At 35.0% G+C, this 22,219-nt stretch overlaps 1 protein-coding gene across 4 annotated transcripts in view; it reads right to left on the minus strand.

Annotated features, from left to right (window-relative positions):
• Positions 1-1,487: 1,487 nt before the first annotated feature.
• ptprea (protein tyrosine phosphatase receptor type Ea) overlaps positions 1,488-22,219 on the minus strand; it is an 81,308-nt gene continuing 60,576 nt past the window's right edge. For all 4 annotated transcript variants that reach the window (XM_053238709.1, XM_053238710.1, XM_053238711.1 and 1 more), the window contains 16 exons: positions 18,778-18,914; positions 17,221-17,311; positions 16,215-16,291; positions 16,034-16,070; positions 15,144-15,241; positions 14,296-14,415; positions 13,019-13,182; positions 10,517-10,652; positions 9,147-9,296; positions 8,869-8,962; positions 6,722-6,798; positions 5,457-5,591; positions 4,993-5,121; positions 4,635-4,786; positions 3,163-3,298; positions 1,488-2,371 (listed from right to left, as the gene is read on the minus strand). In XM_053238709.1, the coding sequence (XP_053094684.1) occupies positions 2,297-2,371; positions 3,163-3,298; positions 4,635-4,786; positions 4,993-5,121; positions 5,457-5,591; positions 6,722-6,798; positions 8,869-8,962; positions 9,147-9,296; positions 10,517-10,652; positions 13,019-13,182; positions 14,296-14,415; positions 15,144-15,241; positions 16,034-16,070; positions 16,215-16,291; positions 17,221-17,311; positions 18,778-18,914 (1,808 nt within the window). In that variant the 3' untranslated portion in view covers positions 1,488-2,296. The remainder of the gene's footprint in view (positions 2,372-3,162; positions 3,299-4,634; positions 4,787-4,992; positions 5,122-5,456; positions 5,592-6,721; positions 6,799-8,868; positions 8,963-9,146; positions 9,297-10,516; positions 10,653-13,018; positions 13,183-14,295; positions 14,416-15,143; positions 15,242-16,033; positions 16,071-16,214; positions 16,292-17,220; positions 17,312-18,777; positions 18,915-22,219) is intronic.

The following is a 22,219-nucleotide window of genomic DNA, read 5'->3' on the forward strand; positions in this document are numbered from 1 at the left end:
TGGAAGGTAACCTTCATGTTAACTAGCTATCAAAGTCACTATCAATGTAACTAGAAGATAGCTAGCTAGGTAGGATACCTGTCAGCTATATGAATTCAAAACTAAAGGGGAATTCCACAGTGAGCAAAATCTTTTTGCTTAAACACTGAACTTTTTGTGTTCCTCTAATTGCTAAGCAATTTTCACTTCCAAGTGAAAATTGGTTATATTTTTTTTTTCCATTTAATGGGTTTAAATCTACAATCTGAACACAGCTCTCTCATCAGTGTATGTACCTGTTTTCTTTGTTTTGCCCATATTTATTCTGAATAATGCAATGTATTAAGAAGCTGAATGTAGTTTTAAAATCTTAATCTTGGTTACAAAAAGTGTTAGATAAAAGAGGGAGATTGTGAAAAGACATATAGAAAAGAACAGTTTTAATAGATTAAAGCTGTTATTTAATTTATATATGTATATATAACACACAAGGTCATGTAGAAAACACCAACAGGACAACTTAGTTAATCTGAACCGAATTTTAAAAAATCCTTTAAGCACAGACTTGAATTCAATTAGCAATGTGAGTTATTTATTTATTACATTTATTTTTAGTTGGAAAACTAAGCAGTATTGGGGTGAACTCTTGGTCACATTTTCTTTTAACACTGTGTGTAAGGAAGAAAACACAACAGGGAATGCTGTTTACAAAAAAAAAAAAATCAATGACAGGGTGGTGTGATGCAACACACTTTTTTTTTTTACCCATTTATATTTAGATTTAATATTAAGGAACATCCATGAAACAAGTTAGTTTCTGTTCTCGTTTACATTGTAGCAGCTATAAACAGGCTCTGTCACCAGCTTCTTTTTTTTATTTGCTTTTCATGTTAATACAACAAAAATGCAGCATGTAATGTTACCAAGAAACCAGAAAGTGCATAGTCCTCTGTCCGGAAGAGTCTCGTTTGTCTGAAAACGTACTGTTACAAAGTGCTGACACTGGAGAGTCCTTTAATAAATGTTAAATAAGTATTTCCTAACAGAAAAATTCACTATGTCAACATGTTAGACATGTATTTAATCGCTTTGTTATTAGCATCCATGAAACCTGTGAATAAGTTATTATTATAGAAACAATAATGTATTAGAACGAGGACATCAGTATAAACCTGTACTATTGACAGAGCTGCTGTTATAGAAAATTAATCACCACCTTCTGACCAATCAGATTTGAGAATTCAACAGAGCTGTGGTAGAACTGAAAATCGGCAATAGTTGGGAGTTTATTTGTAAATAACAGTTAAATGTAAAATAAAAGGAAGGCATGTTTAATGTGGGTTTTATACTAATTCAAAAGGAGGAAATGTATCTTTAAGAGTTTTGCAGTACAAGTGCAGTATTTCCTCTTTTTCTGATTTCTTAAAAAGTAACTTCTCTAAAACGTTCATGTGGTGTGACTGTAGTGTTGTAATAGCTTCAGAAAAAAAAAAATCACACAGAAGAAATTGTATATATCTTTCTTTAATAATCCATTTCATTTGTATATCCTTGGCATTGTGCAATGATCATTAATCAGTGTGCTTTGAAAGCCCATGCAGCTTTTTCAACCTTCAGACAGGTATCAACCATCAACCTTACTGTTTACAAAATGATCAGTTCCGTAGAAGAAATGCTGCTGATGATGCTGCGAATGAAAAATGGGCCGGTCCCTGTCTCACTGAGTTTGAAATCACTCTGATACAAATTCTGATACAAAATCTGTCTCTTTTTTTCACAAGATAGACTCACTTTTGTGAGTTTTGAAGGTATTCGTTGAAACATATTCATGGTTGTTAGATTTTAAAGAAAAATACATTAAAAAGAACAATACGGATGATGTCAGTCGTCTTAATATGTATGACATCACATCTAAATAAATAAAAGTTCAAACATTAACATAAACATTTGTAAAATATGTAAGAATGGACTGTAAGCAATAATACATAAATACATTTACAATACCTACAGCTTTACAAATTTTACACAGGTTAAAAAATTTATACTGTTAAGTCATTAAGACCTATGATTAAACAAAATCAAAACTGTGTTTAAAACACCTTGATGGAATGATACGATGAGGCATGAAAGACACAGAACATACTTACAGTTACAAACCCTTGTGTAGCTTTAGTATATGACATTATATTACAGATAGATATGATTTTTAGAGGACAAGTGCATAGCAAAATAGAAGCAAATTTTATCCAGTTATGGGCGTAAATTCCTGACCAACTGGTATAAAAACACTGAACAGAAACATTTAAGGCAAATTTCATCATTTGAAATTGGCATAGTCTGAGAAAATGTCGACAAAGTCCTGTACCACTCTGTAGCAGAAGTCATATTGTTCCTACAAAGAAAGAGAGAATAATAATGAACACAATATACTGTATGTCAGAGCCGCTATACCACTGATCAGAGCACATGCAGACCTACAGAACATTTTGGGGCTGAATTCGCAAAAATTCTTTTCTTACTACTATGAGTTCTCCTAAGTAAATGGTTTCTAGGTAAAGTTTCTTCTTCAAACATATTCATGGAACTGCTGAGAGGAATCTAATGAGGAATAGCTAAGAGGAAGGACACGGTTGACCCTGTTGCTATGGATGGTGTTATGTTTCATGAATGACATCAACAATGACTGTGTGATGTGCAAGTCAATAAAGGTCAATAAAAATAGAAAATGATGTGTATCTGATCTCATACACAACCACAAAATGTCAGCTTAGCCTATACATGTTTTTACAGGAAATAATATTTTATTTTACTGAACATACACGGTTCTGTGGTGAAACTATGACTTTACAATTTATAAACCTCTAAAAGATAATATATTTGACATGTGAGAATTTAGATTTTTTTGGTTCCGTGTAGTATCAGCGAAATTTATTTCCATTTTATGTATTATTTTTTTAATTGTGATTTGACAATTTTGAGTTTATTGTGATTTGCTGTTAGGGACTTAGGAATCTTCTGGTCCACCTCTAGATTTTCACAGGTTTTAGCTCTAAAATGCTTTTTAAATTAGTTACTGTTAGACTGAAAAAAATAAGCAGTCTTAATACTAGGATTTTAATGTTTAATAGCTTTTCCTAAAGGGTGATTCTTTGTGAATCTGATCACGAGAGCATTAGTACATACCACAGTCTGCACCATGTGTGGCCGCTGCATTCGCAAACTCTTCACAGTCTGAAAGACGTCCAGCAGGCCCTCGGCCTTCACACGCTCCAGGATATTACTGAGGGCAATAAACGTACCGGTCCGACCCGCTCCAGCACTACACACACACATACAAAAATAAATTGACAGTGAATGCATACAGAGATATAAACACATCCAACATTCATAAATCTTTGCTGCATTTGACTAAATTATGCTGCATTTGACAAATGAAATTTGACTTAATATGCCCCCTAAACTCAGACTTTCTATTCAGAAAACTAGGAAGGTCTCCTCAACCCCAAGTTCAGCAAGTGACATCAAATCAACATGGCTGCTCACTGCACAGTAAACAAAGTAGCACTTCTTTACTTTTACATAAGTTATGCTGAACTAGTATTTGCTTTAAAGCAATCAGCATACAGACATACATCACTCATCACAATTAGCTGGCTAGCTTGTTGCTAACAGAAATATGAACATGCAGGTGTCCATGTTTTTTTATCTCACTTTGCAGCTCAAAAGAACAAAGTTTGAAAATGAAGCGTTTCAAACTCCCACGTCTGAGGTAAGTCAAATGCAGCATTATTCCACAAAGATAAGCATATTAATTTTAAAGTCTAGAGATGTCAATCAGTGCAATAGGCAAAATTGTAAGACCAAATATAAGAAGTAAAAAAAAAAGTATAAATGTATCTTTGTTGAATAGTTTTAATAATGTTAGCTATGTTTATATCTAAGCCTATAAAAATCAAGTATATTTTGCATGTATGGCTTAGAGGCATTTTGATTCATCTGCAGCTATGTCTACATACAATTACTGTTCTGTTGTCCTGTCTAGTCTTGTTCTTTGTCCTGTGTATTTTTTTGTATATCTCTACACTTATTTTACAGTGTTGTGTATGTGCACTTCATCTAGTCCTGTGTAATATGCAGCTGTATTGTTGGGTGTTGCACCATGTTCCTGAAGAAACAACATTTTATTCCAATGTAAACATGTTATATGGAGGAATGACAATAAAATCCACTTGACCTAACTTAGTGGCCCAGATCTGAACTACTCCTGTCACAAGAGCTTTACCGAAGAGAAACTTTTTGAATTCAAAAGGCATGATCGGTATGCATGTAATTTGAATAATTTGAATAAGCTCCCAGAAATTCAAGCTAAGCACCCACTAAGCACATGTCTGAACACAGATAATGTTTCTGTATTCTGTAAACATGGCTAACTTGAGTCACCGGCTCTAAATATGGCTGTAGCCTTATTTACTGGATATTTCCAGTAGGATAATGTGCCATATTACAAAACACACACCTGTCATGCTGGTTTCATAAATATGACTCAGTTGACAGTCACCAAATCTGTGACTGGTTTTTGGGAAAAAAGTTTCTGGTAGACAAAAAGTGGTACTAGATAAAGTGGCCATAGAGGGAAGTGTGTGCGTGTGTGTTACCTGCAGTGTACGACGATGGGGTGGTTGCCTGATTGCTGTTGCTGTTTCTGCACCGCAGCGATGATGTCGATCATTCCCTTCCCCTCCGCCGGAATTCCAATCTCCGGCCAGCCGTGAAAGTGGAAGTGACGGACCAATCGTGTCTCCTTCTCCTGCTCAACACACAACAACTCACATTAGAGCCGAGATGAACTAAACATCTGCATGCTATAATATCTGTTTAATGTTATTGGCTATTTAGCACTGGGGTTTTTATATAACGCATACATTTGCAATGAATTAACTGTATTGCTATACAACTTTCAGATTCTTTTCTATAAAAACAGTTAAACACACACACACAAACACACACACTCACCGGGTCATATGTGAGTACCAGGTCTCGGAGACTAAACGTGTCATCACACTGAGTATCAGCTTTGATTTCCACTGTGTAGTCTCCATATTTTACTGAGTCTTCTGTGGGCCAGTACTGACAACACTTATCCTGAAAAACACACACACACAATATTACATCTACATTTAATTAATATTACATTTTTAGAACAGAATAAATTTTTATTTAAGCAATATCTGGCCTTGTTTCGACCTTGTGGGGACATCTGCATGGTCCCCAAAAAAGGAAAACTAAAAACTAGAACTACTAATTTTATTTAAAAACAAATTAAAACTGCCAAAAGGTTTCATTTTGGTTACTCAGGTTAAAGTTAGGCTTAGGTTTAGGTGTAGCACAGCATTAATTAGCTTATCTCAGTGGCAGGTCCTCACAAGGATAGAAAGAAAGTGTTTATTTGTGTGTGTGTTTGTTTTGTGTGTATGTACCTGTTCTCTCTCTTGGAGTTCTGTCAGCATGACTATGGAGTGGCATTTCCATTCCCAGACCATCCTCCAGAAATCGTCCACCGTGTGGGGTAAAGGACCTTGCGTCGCTATGAAGTAGTCTTTTTGCCTATAGCCCTGTTACATCAAACAAAACCAATAAACACACAGGGACACACACTAACAGGCAAAATGAGTACTCAGTAAATATACTGTAAAGTATTAAAGCTTGTTTCTGCCAAGTATCAGAAAATTGATCCCACTATTCTGGAATTTTTACCTTACAATCATGAGTTACTATTATGCAATTGCGACTTTTTCTTTCTTCGCAGCTGCGTGATAATATCATGCATTTGCTAATTTTTATCTCGCAATTTATGTGATTTCATGCTTCCACTTATTAGGCTATCCCATTCCCCTAACCCAGCCATACCAACACCAGACATTCTCTCAGAGTGGCCAGTTCCTGCTGAAAACAATCCTCCAGGTAGTTTGTATATCTAATTTACACGCTGCTGCACATGCATGTTTTTGTTGTGGTTTGATTATTGAAAACAGATGCACTAAATCCCAATTGTGAGATATTAGAAAGCAATTGTGAGATAAAAGGTCACAACTGAGAAATATTAACTCACAGTTATGACATATAAAGTTGCAACTGTGTGACATAAACTTGCAACTCCGGGGGAAAAAAAGCCACAGTTGCATGAAGAAAAAAAAAAAACTCACAATAATCAGATAAAAACGTCACAGTTTTTAATCACAATTTTAACTCGTATTTGCAAGATAAATCTGCATAATATTTTGTCCTATGTGGCAGGCTTCTATAGTAAAGGATATTTAAAAAGAAAGAAAAAAAAAAGGAAAAAAAAACAGGTTGAAAACAAAAGGTTGAAAAAAAACAGACTCTTTTGTGTTTCCAAAGAAAGTTATTAATATGCATAAATATGATATGGTATTACATCATATCATTTCACTCTTACTTCTTATCTCAAAAAATGGAAACGGTACATATTAAATAAATGTGATTGAGGAATTAAAGTTACAAAATGCTAAATTCCCCATCAAAATGTCTAGCATCAAAAAAGCAAGAAGTCGCAATAAAATGTAAATTTATGTTTGTGGCATATTTATATGTATATTTGATTCATTCATTCATTCATTCACTTTTTCCTTTTTCTTCCACATTAAACCGGTTACGCAACACAACAACCTGCAGAAATCCCCATGAATCATGCATCAAGCCCCAATAAAAAGAAAGGACTCACATCAATAAAAGAAGCATTAATGTAGTCAGTGAATTCCTGCCCTCTCCTCATGGATAGGATCACTCTGTTGAAATCATCTGCAATAAAGACCAAGAAAAATACAGCATTTATCTCTTTGTAAAGAGGGAATGAGTGCTATTAGCAATTAGCTATTAGCACTGTTCTAGTTATTAGCAACACTGTTCTAGTCATTAGCAACACTGTTTTAGTTTTTAGCAACACTTTTTAAGTTATTAGCAACACTGTTCCAGTTATTAGCAACATAATTTTAGTTATTAGCAACACTTTTTTAGATATTAGCAATGCTGTTTTAGTTATTAGCAAAACTTTTTACGTTATTAGCAACACTGTTCCAGTTATTAGCAACAATTTCTTAATGATTAGCAACACTGTTTTAGTTATTAACAACACTGTTCCAGTTATTAGCAACACTGTTCCAGTTATTAGCAACACTGTTTCAGTTCTAGTTATTAGCAACACTGTTCCAGTTATTAGCAACACTGTTTCAGTTCTAGCTATTAGCAACACTGTTCCAGTTATTAGCAACACTGTTCACTGAGTTTTAACTCGATTTGACTTAGCATGAGGTTCTCACTGCTGGTGAATATTAGTGTGGCAGGAAGGACTTTAAATTGTGAGGAAAGAAGTGTGATTTCATATTCACTTCCCTGTAAACAAAAGACACATATGGCTCTTGCCTACCAGCAAGCATTAGGTAGTAATGGAGCAGAGTTTGTGCCATGGTAATTTTCAGTTTAGCAGTACGAACAAAAATATTTGTGTAGTAAATGTAAATATACTGAATTATGGCTGTACAGAGGTGTGTGATTGTAAAATGTAAGATATGTAGAGTTCAAGTACTCCATACATTAATCTGAGCAAAAAAGCCATCAGAAATGTTAATGCTAGTAGTAATACAGCAGGGCTGCTGTCATTTCCTGACAAAAAAAAAAACGTATGTGTTATGTTGTGTATGAGTCTAAACTTGCACTTTGTACATGGCAACTTACATGCATACAATACCCTCTAGAATTAATGCCACCCTTCATGAAGATGTGCAAAAATAAAATAAAACAAATAAAACATGCAATGTGATATCTTGTGCTCAAACATACAGATGATTGTATAGTTATATTTATAAGTTTGAGATTGTGTGTGTGTGTGTGTGTGTGTGTATGTGTGTGGTCATAGATCCAATTCCTGGCAAATTTCCAATTGTTCAGAGATGTGAAAAGTTTTGTTATTGCCCTCATTGCTTATGCATTTGTATATCCATTACCTAATTTGTGCAGATTAGCATCCATCTGTCTCTTTTATTATTGAAAGTTCTTTGTTTTTTTCCATGGTAATGTATGACAAGGTATTTCTCCATGTGTGCAACCTCATATTTATACCCCAGAGAAACAGGACATGGTTAATATCAATAATATTATTTTTTTCGATTTCAACAATATTTTTTTAAATAAATTTTTGTTAGGACAAAGATAAATAGTTACACTTACTGTTTGAGGAGAAAATTAGTTAATTGTTAGAAAGTATATTCATTATGAATTATTGGCTGTAATGTTTATTTGTATACAATCATTTTTGATGACTAGGCATTGTATGTGTATATGTATGTAGAGCATTTGAGGATTGTGCAAAAAAGTGTAGACAAATGAGTTAAATCAAAACTGGGAAAACAGTAATTTGTGAAATGTAACGGCATTTCAGCTGTATGAATGCTCTACTCACTGTTTATTTGTTCTGACAGTAGAGTCTTTATGTAATAAGAAAAGTATTTATTACCACATTTATCTTTGTTAATGAAATTTCTTTAATTCTGAGATTTTTTGATGCTATTTGGTTGACACTTTCCACCACTTCATAATGGCTTGTAAACTGCAATTTGCGCTTCACACAGAGCAAGTGATCCAGTTTGTGTAATGAGCTAGAGGTTTAGTAAATTTAACGTTAATATCCGAAACCACGTGAGGCCATATTGTTACCACGTCAAGTTGCAGTTTGCTCTGTGCCTCTTTGCATCTCTTCACATCTGGCTCTTAGTATCTTGTTGCTTTGACTACAGAATATTGACGTATTCCAAATGAATTTCTGAGTTTCCTGTTATTTTCTATATCTTAACCCTTTATAGCCGAAATTCTTACATGGAATAATCTGGAGCACACGGTTCTTCTTCATATTCGCCTGTAGATTGCCCATTCTCATGTTTTCCTTCATAATCCGCATGTTGGTCAGCTTCTGCAAAAATGAGAAGTGAAGCATTCATCCATGAAACTGATAAATATGGACACTTCACAAAATGCTTTGATGGACTATTTTCAGACTTGTATATGTGATTATGTATTAGTCATTGTGTCAGTGTGTCATCATGTTTCAGCTGTTGGTTTCAGTTCCTCTCCCACCACGGGGATACTGTTCTCACCTTAAACTCTTCCTCGAGCCCCAAACGGTCGTGTGGTGCACAGGTGTTGTGCAGTTTGTGCAGATGTCCCTCTAAAGAGGACACGTCCAGCTCAGTGTCCCCATACAGGAAGTACTCCAGCAAGGCCTGGTAGATGAACGAGTACTGCATCTGCACACACACATACCCACACACACCACATGTTTGAGGAACTGGGAGGGGAAAATCCCTAAAAGATTCATGCATGTATAATTAGATTTGCCACTGGGTATTTTCCAACATACCATCTTTTGTATTTTTATAGCATTCAAATGAATATTACAGGATATTTTATCATGAAGGATAATAGATGATGGATGATAGTCAATGTTTTTCTTATGAAAGACAGCGACTAATATTCATCTAGGATTCCCATATAATTTGCTGTATTGTCACATATACTGTATTGTTTCTTAATTATTTATTTAACAGGAAAAATATAAGTAAAACTTTATAACATACAGTATAACACCACAGATGCAATGTACTTCGGGCTTCTAGTTATAGCTTATGTGTAGCCCAGTCCCAGGTTAGGCTTTTAGGACAGGAATTGATCATCTAAAGCATCATACACAAAACACATTAAAAATGTGTGTACTATTATAGAAAAACTCAACCTTTTGTTTTTACACACCAAACATCTGGAACACATTTCCGTTAAACATTTGTCAGGCTTATCTATCTGTGATAAAAAATAATAATAATAATAATAAATTCACTCAAGCATTTAACTAGCTTTTATTATTTGTCTAGTATGTTCTTTCTGTATTTACATACATTTTATATAGTTGTACACTTTATATTGTAATTATTTTATCCTTCAATTATTATTTAATTGTTATTTCATTATTATTATTTGCATATTTTACTATTTTATTTCTGTTTTTTACTTCATACCATAAAGCACCTTGAGCTGCATTTTAAATGTGCTATAAAAATAAGGTTCATTATTATTATTATCATTATTATTATTATTATTACTATTATTATTATTATGCTTCGGTTCAGTTCTTTATATATCTAATGTGCATCGTTGTTCTCAAATTTGTTTTTGCTTTTTTGCATTGTCACTCAACTTGGCCAAGAGATCTCTACTTGTATCTGTGTTAGACTGACAAAGAAGTGTGTACACACAGAGGTGTGAATAGACAATGACCTTGTTACTGGCATGATTCTGGTAGTTATGAGTGGCTAAGTGTACATTACACACAGGCAGAGGCTCTGAGGCTGAAACTAATACCTCTAGTTTTTTGTACTGATATGTACTGTTAATGTTATTGTGTAGTTAGCAGGCCATGTCTTACAGTAATGCCAGCCAAAGGGAGAACGCAAGTAAAAGATGACACACTCACGTCTGTCTGTACAAGTTGTGATCGCTGGTCTCGGATTCTGGACACGAACCCAAATACGTCGATCTTTTGTTCCTCATACATCATGTCAATCATTGCATCAATCACGATGAAGGTACCTGTCCTTCCAACTCCAGCACTGAGAGAAACCACACACACACACAAATATGTGCACACATGAGAACCAACACAAACAGGTTCATGGACTGTATGGGATTTATAATGAATAAATGCACAAAATCACACTTCCTGTCTCCTGCAGTGCTGTTACAAAGTCCCCCTCTCAGCTCACTCTCACAGTTCTGCTCTCATGTTTTGTTTTGCGTTGATTCGTTGTGCTTTTGTTTTGGTCCTGTCTCCACCTCTGTCCTGTTATTGGATTGTTACTTAATGTGTGCACCTGTTCTGAGTTCATCCCTTGATTAATCTATCTTAGATACCTTCAAGTTCCAAGTCTCATGGCAAAGTCTTGTTCATCATTAATGTGCATGTTTATGCCTTAGTTTCACTTGTTCCCTGTTTATTTTTTTTATTTTTTTTTTTAGTTTCAAGTTGTGCTTTCGTGTTTTGAATGCTTGTGTTCTTGTTTAAGTTTATGGACTATTCTAATTTGATGCTTTTCTGCTGCCTGTTCTCTAGCCATTGGTTTGCCCCAAATAAACAACAAACTGATTTTACACACTTGTGTCCTTCACACATGTTGCAAGTGTTTTTTTAACAGTCAGATTTTAAATTTGATCTATCTGGATGTAATCCTGATACTCAATACTGTATATGAAATGACCAGGGCTAAATGGGGTCAGAGATATACAAGAAGATTTACCATTTCTTTTAGATCAAGCTATTTAACGTAACATGTATGTGGTAACAGAACTGAGTAGAGTAAAAGATAACAATTTTAATATTCACTGTAACCAACTGATTAGAGTGATCAGTTTGTGATCTTAGTGTATTGGGATTAAAAATGAATGGCAGATATAATACCAAGGTCAGATTCAAAAACAAAAGTATGTATTACTGATATTTGTTATTTTCCAATCGTACAGTATATAGTGTTGTTTAGGCTGATTACTGGTAAAAACAATCAAAACTAGCAAAATACATATAAGGGAATTAAGGGAATTGTACTTTTCCTTGAAACATTGCCTTTCTTATAGACATGTAATGCAACTTCCTGACAATCACTTAAGTTAAGCAATGGTATTTGGCAACGTGTTTCTCATAACAGTTGATTCAGTATCACAGTAAAAAAAAATGGGAAATGCAAAGATCATAGTGTCAAAGTGGCATGGGAAAGCAAAGATCATAGTGTCAGAGTTAGGACATACACACTCTTGTGACACTGAAACATGACGCACAACTAGATCAGAGGTTGCCTGATCAAACTTTCAGACACTGACCTACATCTTTCTGAGTTTTTTTCCTAACTACACAACACCGTGAACAGCCCTGAGTTCGCCTAATTCAAATTATATGGTAATCGCTTTGAATAATGCATCATTGTCTGCTAAAATAAATTATACATGCATGACGGATACCTTCCAAATGACACAGGGGGGTCCACAAGGTCTTCTGAATAATGGTTATGCAAAAATTGGCCTTTTTCCAAGAGTTTAACATCAAGTGTCTGTTTTCATATTGAGTGTTAATAAGGCTGTTTGACTATTGTAAGAAAAAAAAAATTAATCAGTGGATATCATAATAATAATAATAATAATAATAATAATAATAATAATAATGATACAGATTTCAGGCATCCCTCATTCTTCTATCTATATGTTCTTCCTATTAGCTATACTGTATTAACAGAATAATCCATACTATTTGTAAAATAATATGTTTTAAGATAAACTAAATATTACACCAGGGTGTTATGGAATTAAACACTGTCCCAGACCAAGACTCATACTGTATTAGATGGTAAACATGCAAAAATATTTTCTTTTCAGCTTGAGATTTAGGAATCTGGATATTAGCATTTATTAGCATTTATTTTATTATCTAGTATTATCTAGTTTTAAATATATATTTGATACTCTAATACATTAACTATTGATTAAACAGCCTAGCATAATGTAATTTTTAATGTTTTCTTTCTTCACAAACCAGAAGCATAAAAAGATGTGACTTCTTCCTGTTACGTCAGCTTATCTGTCATTTTCTATCTTAGTGTCATGAATCTGAAGAAACCACAGATGGCACTTTTGTAATTTGCTTTTAATAGTCTCTGTGTTGATCTGCACCGTTAACTATTTCACATTTATTTCTACTATGGCGTACATGTCTTTATTTATTAAAATGATTTTACAAGCCCACTGTGTTTACTGCGTAGCTGAGATCATAACCCAATTCTGGAGATCTGACTATAATTATAAATGTTTGGAAGGAACTTGTTTAGCAGAAAGAGCAGAAGTTACATTAGAATTGGGATTAAACCTGCACAGAAGGGGACATGTTCAGCAGCAGGGTTATGTCTCTACGTGTTGTTCGTGTTAGGTTGCGTACCTGCAGTGCACCACGATGGGACCTGCATATGATGGGTTCAGCTGCTTGACTTTCTTGAGGAACTTGAGCATGCCAATGGGGGAGAAGGGCACGCCGAAGTCTGGCCAGCTGGTGAAATGAAGCTGCGTGACCGAACGAGGGGTTTTAGAGCCATCACTAGCTTGCTGTTCGGGGGGAGAGAGAAAGAGATTTTTTTAATGAAGCCCACAATAATTAATTCTTATAAACTAGCAGAATGACCTACAATTATCTCTTAAGAAGTCTTTGTGACCTCCTCCCTAATAAGATAAAAATCCTCAGTAATTTATCATGTTTAATAATATAACAACTATCAGGAGAATGCACTGAGCATGGTTCACAGACTTGAAATCGCTGTTAAATTCTCAAAACTCAGTGGTCAGAAAGCTTTGATTAATTTATTATAACAGCAGCTCTGACAGTAGTGATGGCTGTCATTCAAATCACAGGTTTATACTGATGCTTTTGTTCTAACACATTATCATTTCTATAGTAACAACTTACACATATATGTTCGACATAAAGGAGTTAAAAAATATGTAACTGTTGATATGGTGAAGCTTTATTTAACCTTTAAGACACTTATTTAACATTTTTAGAAGGAGTCTCTAGTGTCAGGTAAAGCTGTACCTATGTTTTCTGATGGGAAAGCCTTTGGCTCAGAAAGGTGTTTGCTTTGTGGTTTCTCACTTACACGATAAGCTGTTTTTTTTATAGACTAAAATGAGATGCTGGTGAGTGATAAGTGGAAGTAACATGTTTTGCAGATATTCTACAGCATTAAAAGTAACTATAAATGGATAATAGGTGTGTCATTCTATAATAAGCGTTGGCACATTGATGTGGTATCAGAGAAATAAAACACTTTGGGATGTGCTGTTATAGAAAATGAAAATTATCAACTTTGAGTGCTAACACACCACCCTGTCATTTTTCTTATTTCCTAGTTTCCTATTACAGTACACCCTGTCCTACTTATGATTTCTGTTCCTCACTATGCTTAATATTTTTGCAAAACATAACATAACATAACATAACATATAACATAACATAACATACAATAACATACTATAATGACAGGGCTACAGTATAAAGGCTTCTTGTGCTTTTAAAGATTTTCTGAAAAAAAGATTTCATGAAAAAACATGAAAAACATGCCCTTATGTTAAACGTTTTTTAATAGTAATCTATAAAAATTCAACATTTAAAAGTATCCAGTGACACATTGTTGCTTTTGCCATCACACACTTGAGACTTACATATTGCACACAGAATTTGCGTATCGTGTAGTCGACCAGCACAGTGATGTCCTCCACAGCGACTCGCACATTCCCATACGTCCAGCACCCCTTGTCAGGCCAGTACTGGTAACATTTGTCCTAGATTGGAGAACAAATTGAACGAATTTGTACACAAAACTGCAGATATGTTTATCATTAATGTGGTTCTGTGAACAGCCAAAAGGGAGTCAGGGGTTTTAAGGTGACTTCTGAGCTTCAGCGTTATTGGACAAACGTAATCAGGGCTGCCCGTCAGTGAGAATTAGTCAGCCTGAGCTTGATGGATAATACACACATAATGACACTCAGCTGAATAAATTATGATAACGCCTGAGAGGATTTTATTATGCCATTATTTAATTATCATTTCAGCACCCAGGCCAAAGCTGATTTAACTCTCCTATCCATTCTACAAAATTTCGTGTGACCCTCCTTCTCCTTCAAAAAAACTGCATCAGTTCTCTTAGAGTCACTGTCATGCAGTTGTATAAGGAAAAAACATTTGGTAGGTGGTTTCAAGCCTTTTGAGATCAGGGCTCTGTAGAGATCATAGAATTTGTTGCAGAACCCCTTGTTCTTCTTTTCACTAAAGATAGTTCTTTGTATTGTTTGAGAATATCGAATTTTCGATTTTTTACTGACACTAATACAGAAGCATAAAATGCACATCAAAGGCAAAATGTGCATAACAAACCTAGGGTGCCTAAACTTTTGCACAGTACTGTTTGTCTCTGAATGTTGACGTGAAGTCTGTAGTGGTTATGTTTGAGTTGTGCAGGAGGCATCGAGACAAGTGAAGACCTGTACATGGGTATAAGATGAATTACCTCTTTCCTCTCTTTCAGGTTGGTCAGCATGACAATTGTAGCTGATTTCTGCTCCCATATCATTCTCCAAAAATCAGCAACAGTCTCATGTTTTGGTCCTGACACACACACAAACACAAACGCACCGAGTCACTATCTTGTAACCAAATCTCATCCACTGAAAAATTCAGAAATCATAAACAGCAGATCACAGAGATGGTTCCTGTGATTAAATTCCATTATACAATGGTACTATCAAGCAGCTCTGACAGTAGTTCTGGCTGCCATGTTAATATTAATGCAGTGCTATCTCTACATTCTAATATGTTATCGTTTCTATAGTAACAACTTATACAAGAAATTGAATGGCAGACTTTCCTCATAAACAGATTTTAAAATGTGCAATGCATTAGTTTCTTTGGTAAGGAGACGTCTATGTAACATTTATGGGGTAAGTCTTCAGTGGAAGCACAGTCACAGTCAGAGGTAAAGCTGTAATTAAGATTTCTGACATTTAGGAGGTTGCATCTTGGTTTCTCAGTCACTTGACAAGCTGCATTTTTTTTTGTCTTATTTACTTCAAGAGAGAGAAAAAAAGAGAACCTAGTGAGAGAACGACTGTTTATAGATGTTATAAGTAATAACAGGAACTAACTTGTTTCATAGATGTTCCACAACATTAAAGGCAACTATAAATGGATAAAAAGTACGATGTGTCATTCTTGAATAAATAAACATTGTTAATATTGACAAACTGCTGTAGTGCAAGAGAAATAAAACATTTGTTATAAAAAGATAATCAACTTCTGGGTGGTAACAGTAACTGTGTTTCAAGTCGGGCCACGTCGTTGATTATTTATCTATAACAGCATGTCCTGGTATGTTTTATTCTTTATATACATTATGCTCACCTTGTGCTGCGATGAATTTGTTTTTATCTTTGTAGCCCTGGGAGACACATAACCATGTGTGAAAATTGATGGTGGTGTAAATGTGTTACATCTTACATACAAGTATCACAATCAATACAGTAAAGTATGTTTTTTTTTTTAAGAAATGCAATGATGGATACACGAAAGACAGGATACTTACATCTATATAAGAAGCGTTTATATAATCTGAGTGTGGAACGCCGTCTGTCTGTGTCAGCACCACTCTGGAATGATCATCTGATTAGCGAAAACAGAGAGCGGTTAGTGTTTAGCTGAACCAGGACGCTATTTACCTCATCCATATAATAACATGGTATGTATTTTTTCTGCAGCATTCGAGAAAGATAAGTGAGCGACACTTCTCAGCTTCTAACATGTCTGAGGTAAACCGTAACATGTATTTGTGTGGTTTCTGAAACATTAAGCCACACCGTTGTGAAAGTGGAGAAGCGTGGGGTGCATAAATAGTACAGGTAAAAGAGCATCCCCAACTAAAGCATCCACAGTATAAATGTTACCCAAAGTTTAAAGGTTGAATTGCATTTCAGATGTGACTTGGACAATAATTTGAGTTGTTTATGTATAGAGATTTTATATAGAGAGGTTTTTTATATAGATTTATTTTGCTATATAATATAATAGCATAACTAGTAGTAATTAGTGTAATGATAAACTGGCAGCTCTAAACATTTCTTGCACAACTTTCACACATCAAAAGTGTTGGTTGATTGGCAACCTAATGCTCCAATAGCACACTTACAATATGTCTAATATTCAAATGGCCTTTTGAAAACCTTAATTATTCACGTAAAGGTGATTAAATAGGATCACTACTTAACTGTGCAAGGTATTACTAAGAACTATTGCTCTATGTATATTAATTAAAGTAAAACTTTTAGAGGGTTTTTTTGAGTTTGCACATGTACTATAAATGTGAAGATGACTAATTGAAATGCAAAAGAGAAAGAGAAGTAAGAAAGTGTGTTAACTATGATTGCTATGCAGGCATTTGACAAGTTAACACAGAGACAGGAAATGCACAGAAAACAGAAAACCACAAAGTACAGAGTCTCTCTACTAAACAGTAAATTAAGCTCTTAATCCTATGCAGCTGACTATCTGAAGAGAAAGAGTAATAGAGAGAAAGACAGAAAAAAAACACTCACATGGGAGAATATTGGGGTATCTGTTCTTCTCTTTGTTATCATCTTTATTTGCCTCCTCGTATGCGCCTTGTGGGTTTCCGCCTGGTAATGACTACAATGGCACAGAATAAACATCAAGTACATAATGTTTACTAAAAAGGATGTTTTGCAAAGTGCATGTTCTCAAGATTATCTGTTTTCCAACTCAACTTGCTGTTTCAAGGTAAATGCTGCATTGTCCAGGCTTTCTTACATGATACATGATACGTGTCCAGAACTATTGGCACTTGCCTAAAATTGTGCAAAAATTAATACATACTGTACTCTATATAAAGACTCTATATAAAGACTAAAAACTGCAATAACTGACATTCTTTTAATTTGAAAATACAGGGGCATTATATCATTTTAACGTTTTTTTTTTAAACACAAAAAGTTTTTAAAAGTCCTGCAACACTGGGTTCAAAATTATCAGCATCCATACAAATAATATTCTGGCTCTGGAGAAAATAACAGCACTGAGTCTCTTCCTGTAATGTCTAACAAGGTCATGTGACCGTAGTTCACTCCACCATGCAGAATATTTCAGCTCCTTTGTGTTCTTATGTTTGGGCATGTGGACTTCCCACTTCAATTCACACCACAAGTCCTCAGTAGGAAATCCGGAGATGGTTATTACAAAACACTCATTTTGTGTTGTTAACCATTTCTGTACAGATTTGAGAGTATGTTTGTATTTCAATAAAGACAGTTTGCATTTATTTAAAATGTTCATTAGCAGTGTCAATCATTTCTGAGAGAACAAAAGTAAATAGTTATTTGACTGAATTGTTCTGAATTATTGTGTGTAATGTTTATTTTATATACTAACTTTTGGTCATTTTTATTAAGGGTACCATTAATTCTTCAGAGCACTCTATGTGCACTTTGTTTAACATGTACAGCTACTTCCTGTTTGGTGCAGACAGCTTAAGTATCCCTTAAGACTGCAGGAAATAAACAGCCTTTCCATGAGACTTGGAATTCATTCATGGAGTATGTGCTGGCTGAATCACCAGCCAATGATTCAATTAAGACTATCATGGAATAACTCGGATCATTTGCCTTAAATTGCAAACTGGGTAAGTCTTAAATGAATCATCAGTGAGTGAACCAATGTCAAATGATTCACATCCAACAAAACCGCATTTAAGCATGGTGGGAAACAAATGCTACTGAATTTCCTGTTACGCTACTGAATGTGTTGGTTGTATGTGTCTAGGATAATTCATTATCAGGTGACAGTTTTCATAATGCAAAGTCAGCCTGTTTTCTGATGAGATATTTAGACTCAGCATACAACATTTGCGTTTCTATTGACTTTCTTGCTACCAAACCCAGACACCGATGAAGAAAGAAACACATTACGTCACAGCGTCAATCATTCTCAGAAACTCAAAAGTAAAAATTGACAGTGAGGTCATTTTTTTAAAAGCAGAAAATAATTTTATAACCAGCAACTTTTCAGTTCTTGATGTCAGAAAGCTTTTTTTACTCTATGATCATCTATAATCATCAGAAAATGAATAGAGAACTCACGTTGTATTCTTCTCGGAAGAGTTTCCCATCATCGGCCGATCGGATGCGGTACTCTTCCTCCAGGTTTTCTACAGGAATGGGGACATAGGTTTTGGACGTGGAGGGCAATCTCGGCAACAAAACCACCGTCTGTGCCTCTGTAACAAAATGAGAGGAGAAAATTAAAGGCTAGGAATTAAAAGAAGTTGGACACAGGCACATCTTCAAATTCTTAGTTCTTTCATTCATTCATTCTTCTTCAGTAAGCAATTCTGGTCAGGGTTCCGGTGGAATCCTATAGGCACAAGATACCAGTCAATCAAAGGGTATTACACACACTCACACACACACACACACACACCCCAAGGGGCAATTTAGAGTAGCCAATCCACCTACTGGCATGTTTTTGAGAGGTGGGAGTAAACTGGAGAACCTGAAGGAAACCCACATGAACATAGGGAGAACATGGAAAACTCCACACAGAGAGTAACCTGAGCTCAGGATCAAATCCAGCACTCTGGAGCTGTGACGCACAAGCACTACTTGCTGCACCACTTTGGCTTGAGTATATTATTATATGCCTTTAATGATGGGTCACAGCTTGACAAGTAGGCTACTAGAAAATTCAAAATACATGGGAACAAATAGAATTCAGCATGCGTTATGTTATAATTATCGCACGTGTAGTCAATATAAAATATTCTATTCTTTTTTTGCATGTTACTATTCTATAATAGTCAACCATACCAATATGTAAGTTTAGTTTATAACAGTTTCGGTCGTCTATATTCAGAATATCTTCATTACTGTAGGAGTGATAGCCGAGAATGTGTAATTGTCTGCTAAATCTCTATTAACATCAGATTTACTCAACAGTTATTCACCTTTCTTTCCTGCAGGTAACGCCTGAATATGACAAAATATGTCACATACTTAGACATTTAAACCATAGTACTGGTACCTAATGATCAGATAGGCCCGCCGCATATAATACAACATCTTCATTTTTGACCATAATATGTTATTCAGTTGGCCTGTACCACAGGTCATTGAACCCCTGGTGTTCCCCCGGTGATGGTATAGAGATAACTGGTATGAAGTCAACACTTTTAACCCTCAGAGGTCTACAGGTCTTTTTTTTTTTTGGTGCAAGGACTGAATAATGAAATGTTTTATTGGTCTTGTTTGAAAGACTAAAAATCAAACTGTAAATAAATAAAAATACGAAACCTTTGCTCAGTGCTGTTTTATAATCCAAACAAAATAACAAAAAAGCACATCTTTTTACTGCAAAACTGTGAAGCTGCTATGAGTGGATTTTTAAACTGTGAAGCTATGAGTGGATTTTTAAACTGTGAAGCTATGAGTGGATTTTTAAAATGTGAAGCTATGAGTGGATTTGCAGTCATGATCTTTTCAATGTTAAGCTCAGATCTCTGCAACAAGATGCAATTCAAACTCTACGCCAAATTATTCATAAATCATTAAGCAGTATATAAGATCTGATTATTTCACACCATCACAGACAAGGATTCACGAACAATAAGATCAACAAATGACTAGATACTAAGAGCAAACTGAGTGGAAATTAAAATGTCTAAAATAAGTTTACATTCTGGGAAGCACTAAAGTCATGTTAATAAAAGTGAACCTGCAGGAATTCATGAAATTATTTGAGCCATAAAACACAGCATAATAACACACATGACTTGTTACACACTAACACACACACTCAGCCACACGCATATAACAGCAACCTGTGTGAAGTGAAAGACCCAGAAACTCAGGGTAAGCAGAGGGTGAAGTGAGAGTGACAGTGACACTCTTAGAAAATGGTTCTTTGGTTGTATCTCAGGGGGAAACCATAAAGGTTCTATATAGAACCCTACAATTGAGTGTTTCCTTATCAGAAAGCATTTTTGGAAGCTAAGACCCCTTAAGTGCAGTTTGAGACGCAGTGTACGCTACAAAAATCCAGGTACTACATACACAAGTACTGTATATATCACATAATGTAATAATATAATAACATAGTACACCATTTAAGACAATAGGAGCCAAGCATTTACAATTCACAATCCAGTTTAATTGCTAAGAAGGAGTACTACAGCTCTATAAATTGAAGTATAGCAACAACAAACAAAATGGCTGGTAACAATTCAAATGTTTGGGGATTCACACGTTATTTGGAGAGCGCGATTCGCATATTATTTGGAGAGATTCATTTCAAACTCAAACTACTGAATCATGAAAGTACGTAGCATAAATGAACGAAAGTCATGAGAACTGTGGGTCACATGTTTGGTACTTGTGCAAGGGCTTGAGGGAACTGTTTATCAGACTCACTGAAATGGGTCGTTCAATTGAAATACTTCATTCACTAATCATTAACAAGGTTACCATTACATACTTGGATAGGACCAATGTCATGGCATAGCTGTCATCATTTTAGTTTTAGTAATCTTAAATACTATTCAGTATACAAATTGCTTATGTAGACATAAGTACTACACAAGGTGACTAGCACAATTCTTAAGTCTGATAATAGGCATAGACTTGGAGCTGCGTGTTAAATAGGTTTTCAAGATGCGCAGCTAACCCGCGCGACACGAGGGGAATTATTCAAAGCTTCCTCCTGTTTCAAGATTCAAGAAAAATATGCACGATGATGGAGAAATTAATTCTAAATACAGCCCAGTTCAAGTAGCAGAAAAAATGTTCAGGATACAAATGATACAAATACAGGATACAAATACAGCCCCATTAAAAGTCAGTCATTTCTGCAGAATATAGACATATCTCAAATCATCAAAATCGAATTCCTGCTTACTTTAGCATCAGGTTTTCTAAGGTTTTCTAAGACTGGGACCATGCACAAATAAAATCCAACATGGTCGCACAACTCAAGTGATTTGAAAATATATGCAGGTCAAACTTACAGTAAAGGGTTGGAGTTGGTGTTTGTTTCTTTTGTTATGACTCGATATAAAATCAAACAAAATCTGGCCCCAGCCAGCTCTGATTGCATTCATACGACTTTTTTCATGAAATCAGCTTGGTGGAATTACACAAAAAAACCTGAATGATTTTTTTTTACAAAGATGATAATTAATTAACATATATGAGAATTATTCCAAAATCTATTTGGATATTACAAACACCTCTAAAAAATGTGGTTAGTAATGGTAGAGTTTTCATTCACCATAAAGCTTGAGTATTTCCTAACTAATCTTAGCCAATCATTTCCACAAACCATCCTCGTCATCATAGCTCCTCGTAAAACAAGAGTTGAAAAAAATATATATGTGGCAACCCTCAAAAGGATATACCTAGTGTTTCTCAGATAAAACCCCCAAATTGTCACTTCCTGTTAAAACTCTAACCAGGTCAGTGCTCGGGAAATTTTAGGAAGTCAAACGTTAGTTCACTGCTAATTACATATACATGACATCTTAGGGAAAAA

Source organism: Pangasianodon hypophthalmus, chromosome 12, assembly GCF_027358585.1.
Source record: "Pangasianodon hypophthalmus isolate fPanHyp1 chromosome 12, fPanHyp1.pri, whole genome shotgun sequence".
NCBI classification, from domain to species: domain Eukaryota; kingdom Metazoa; phylum Chordata; class Actinopteri; order Siluriformes; family Pangasiidae; genus Pangasianodon; species Pangasianodon hypophthalmus.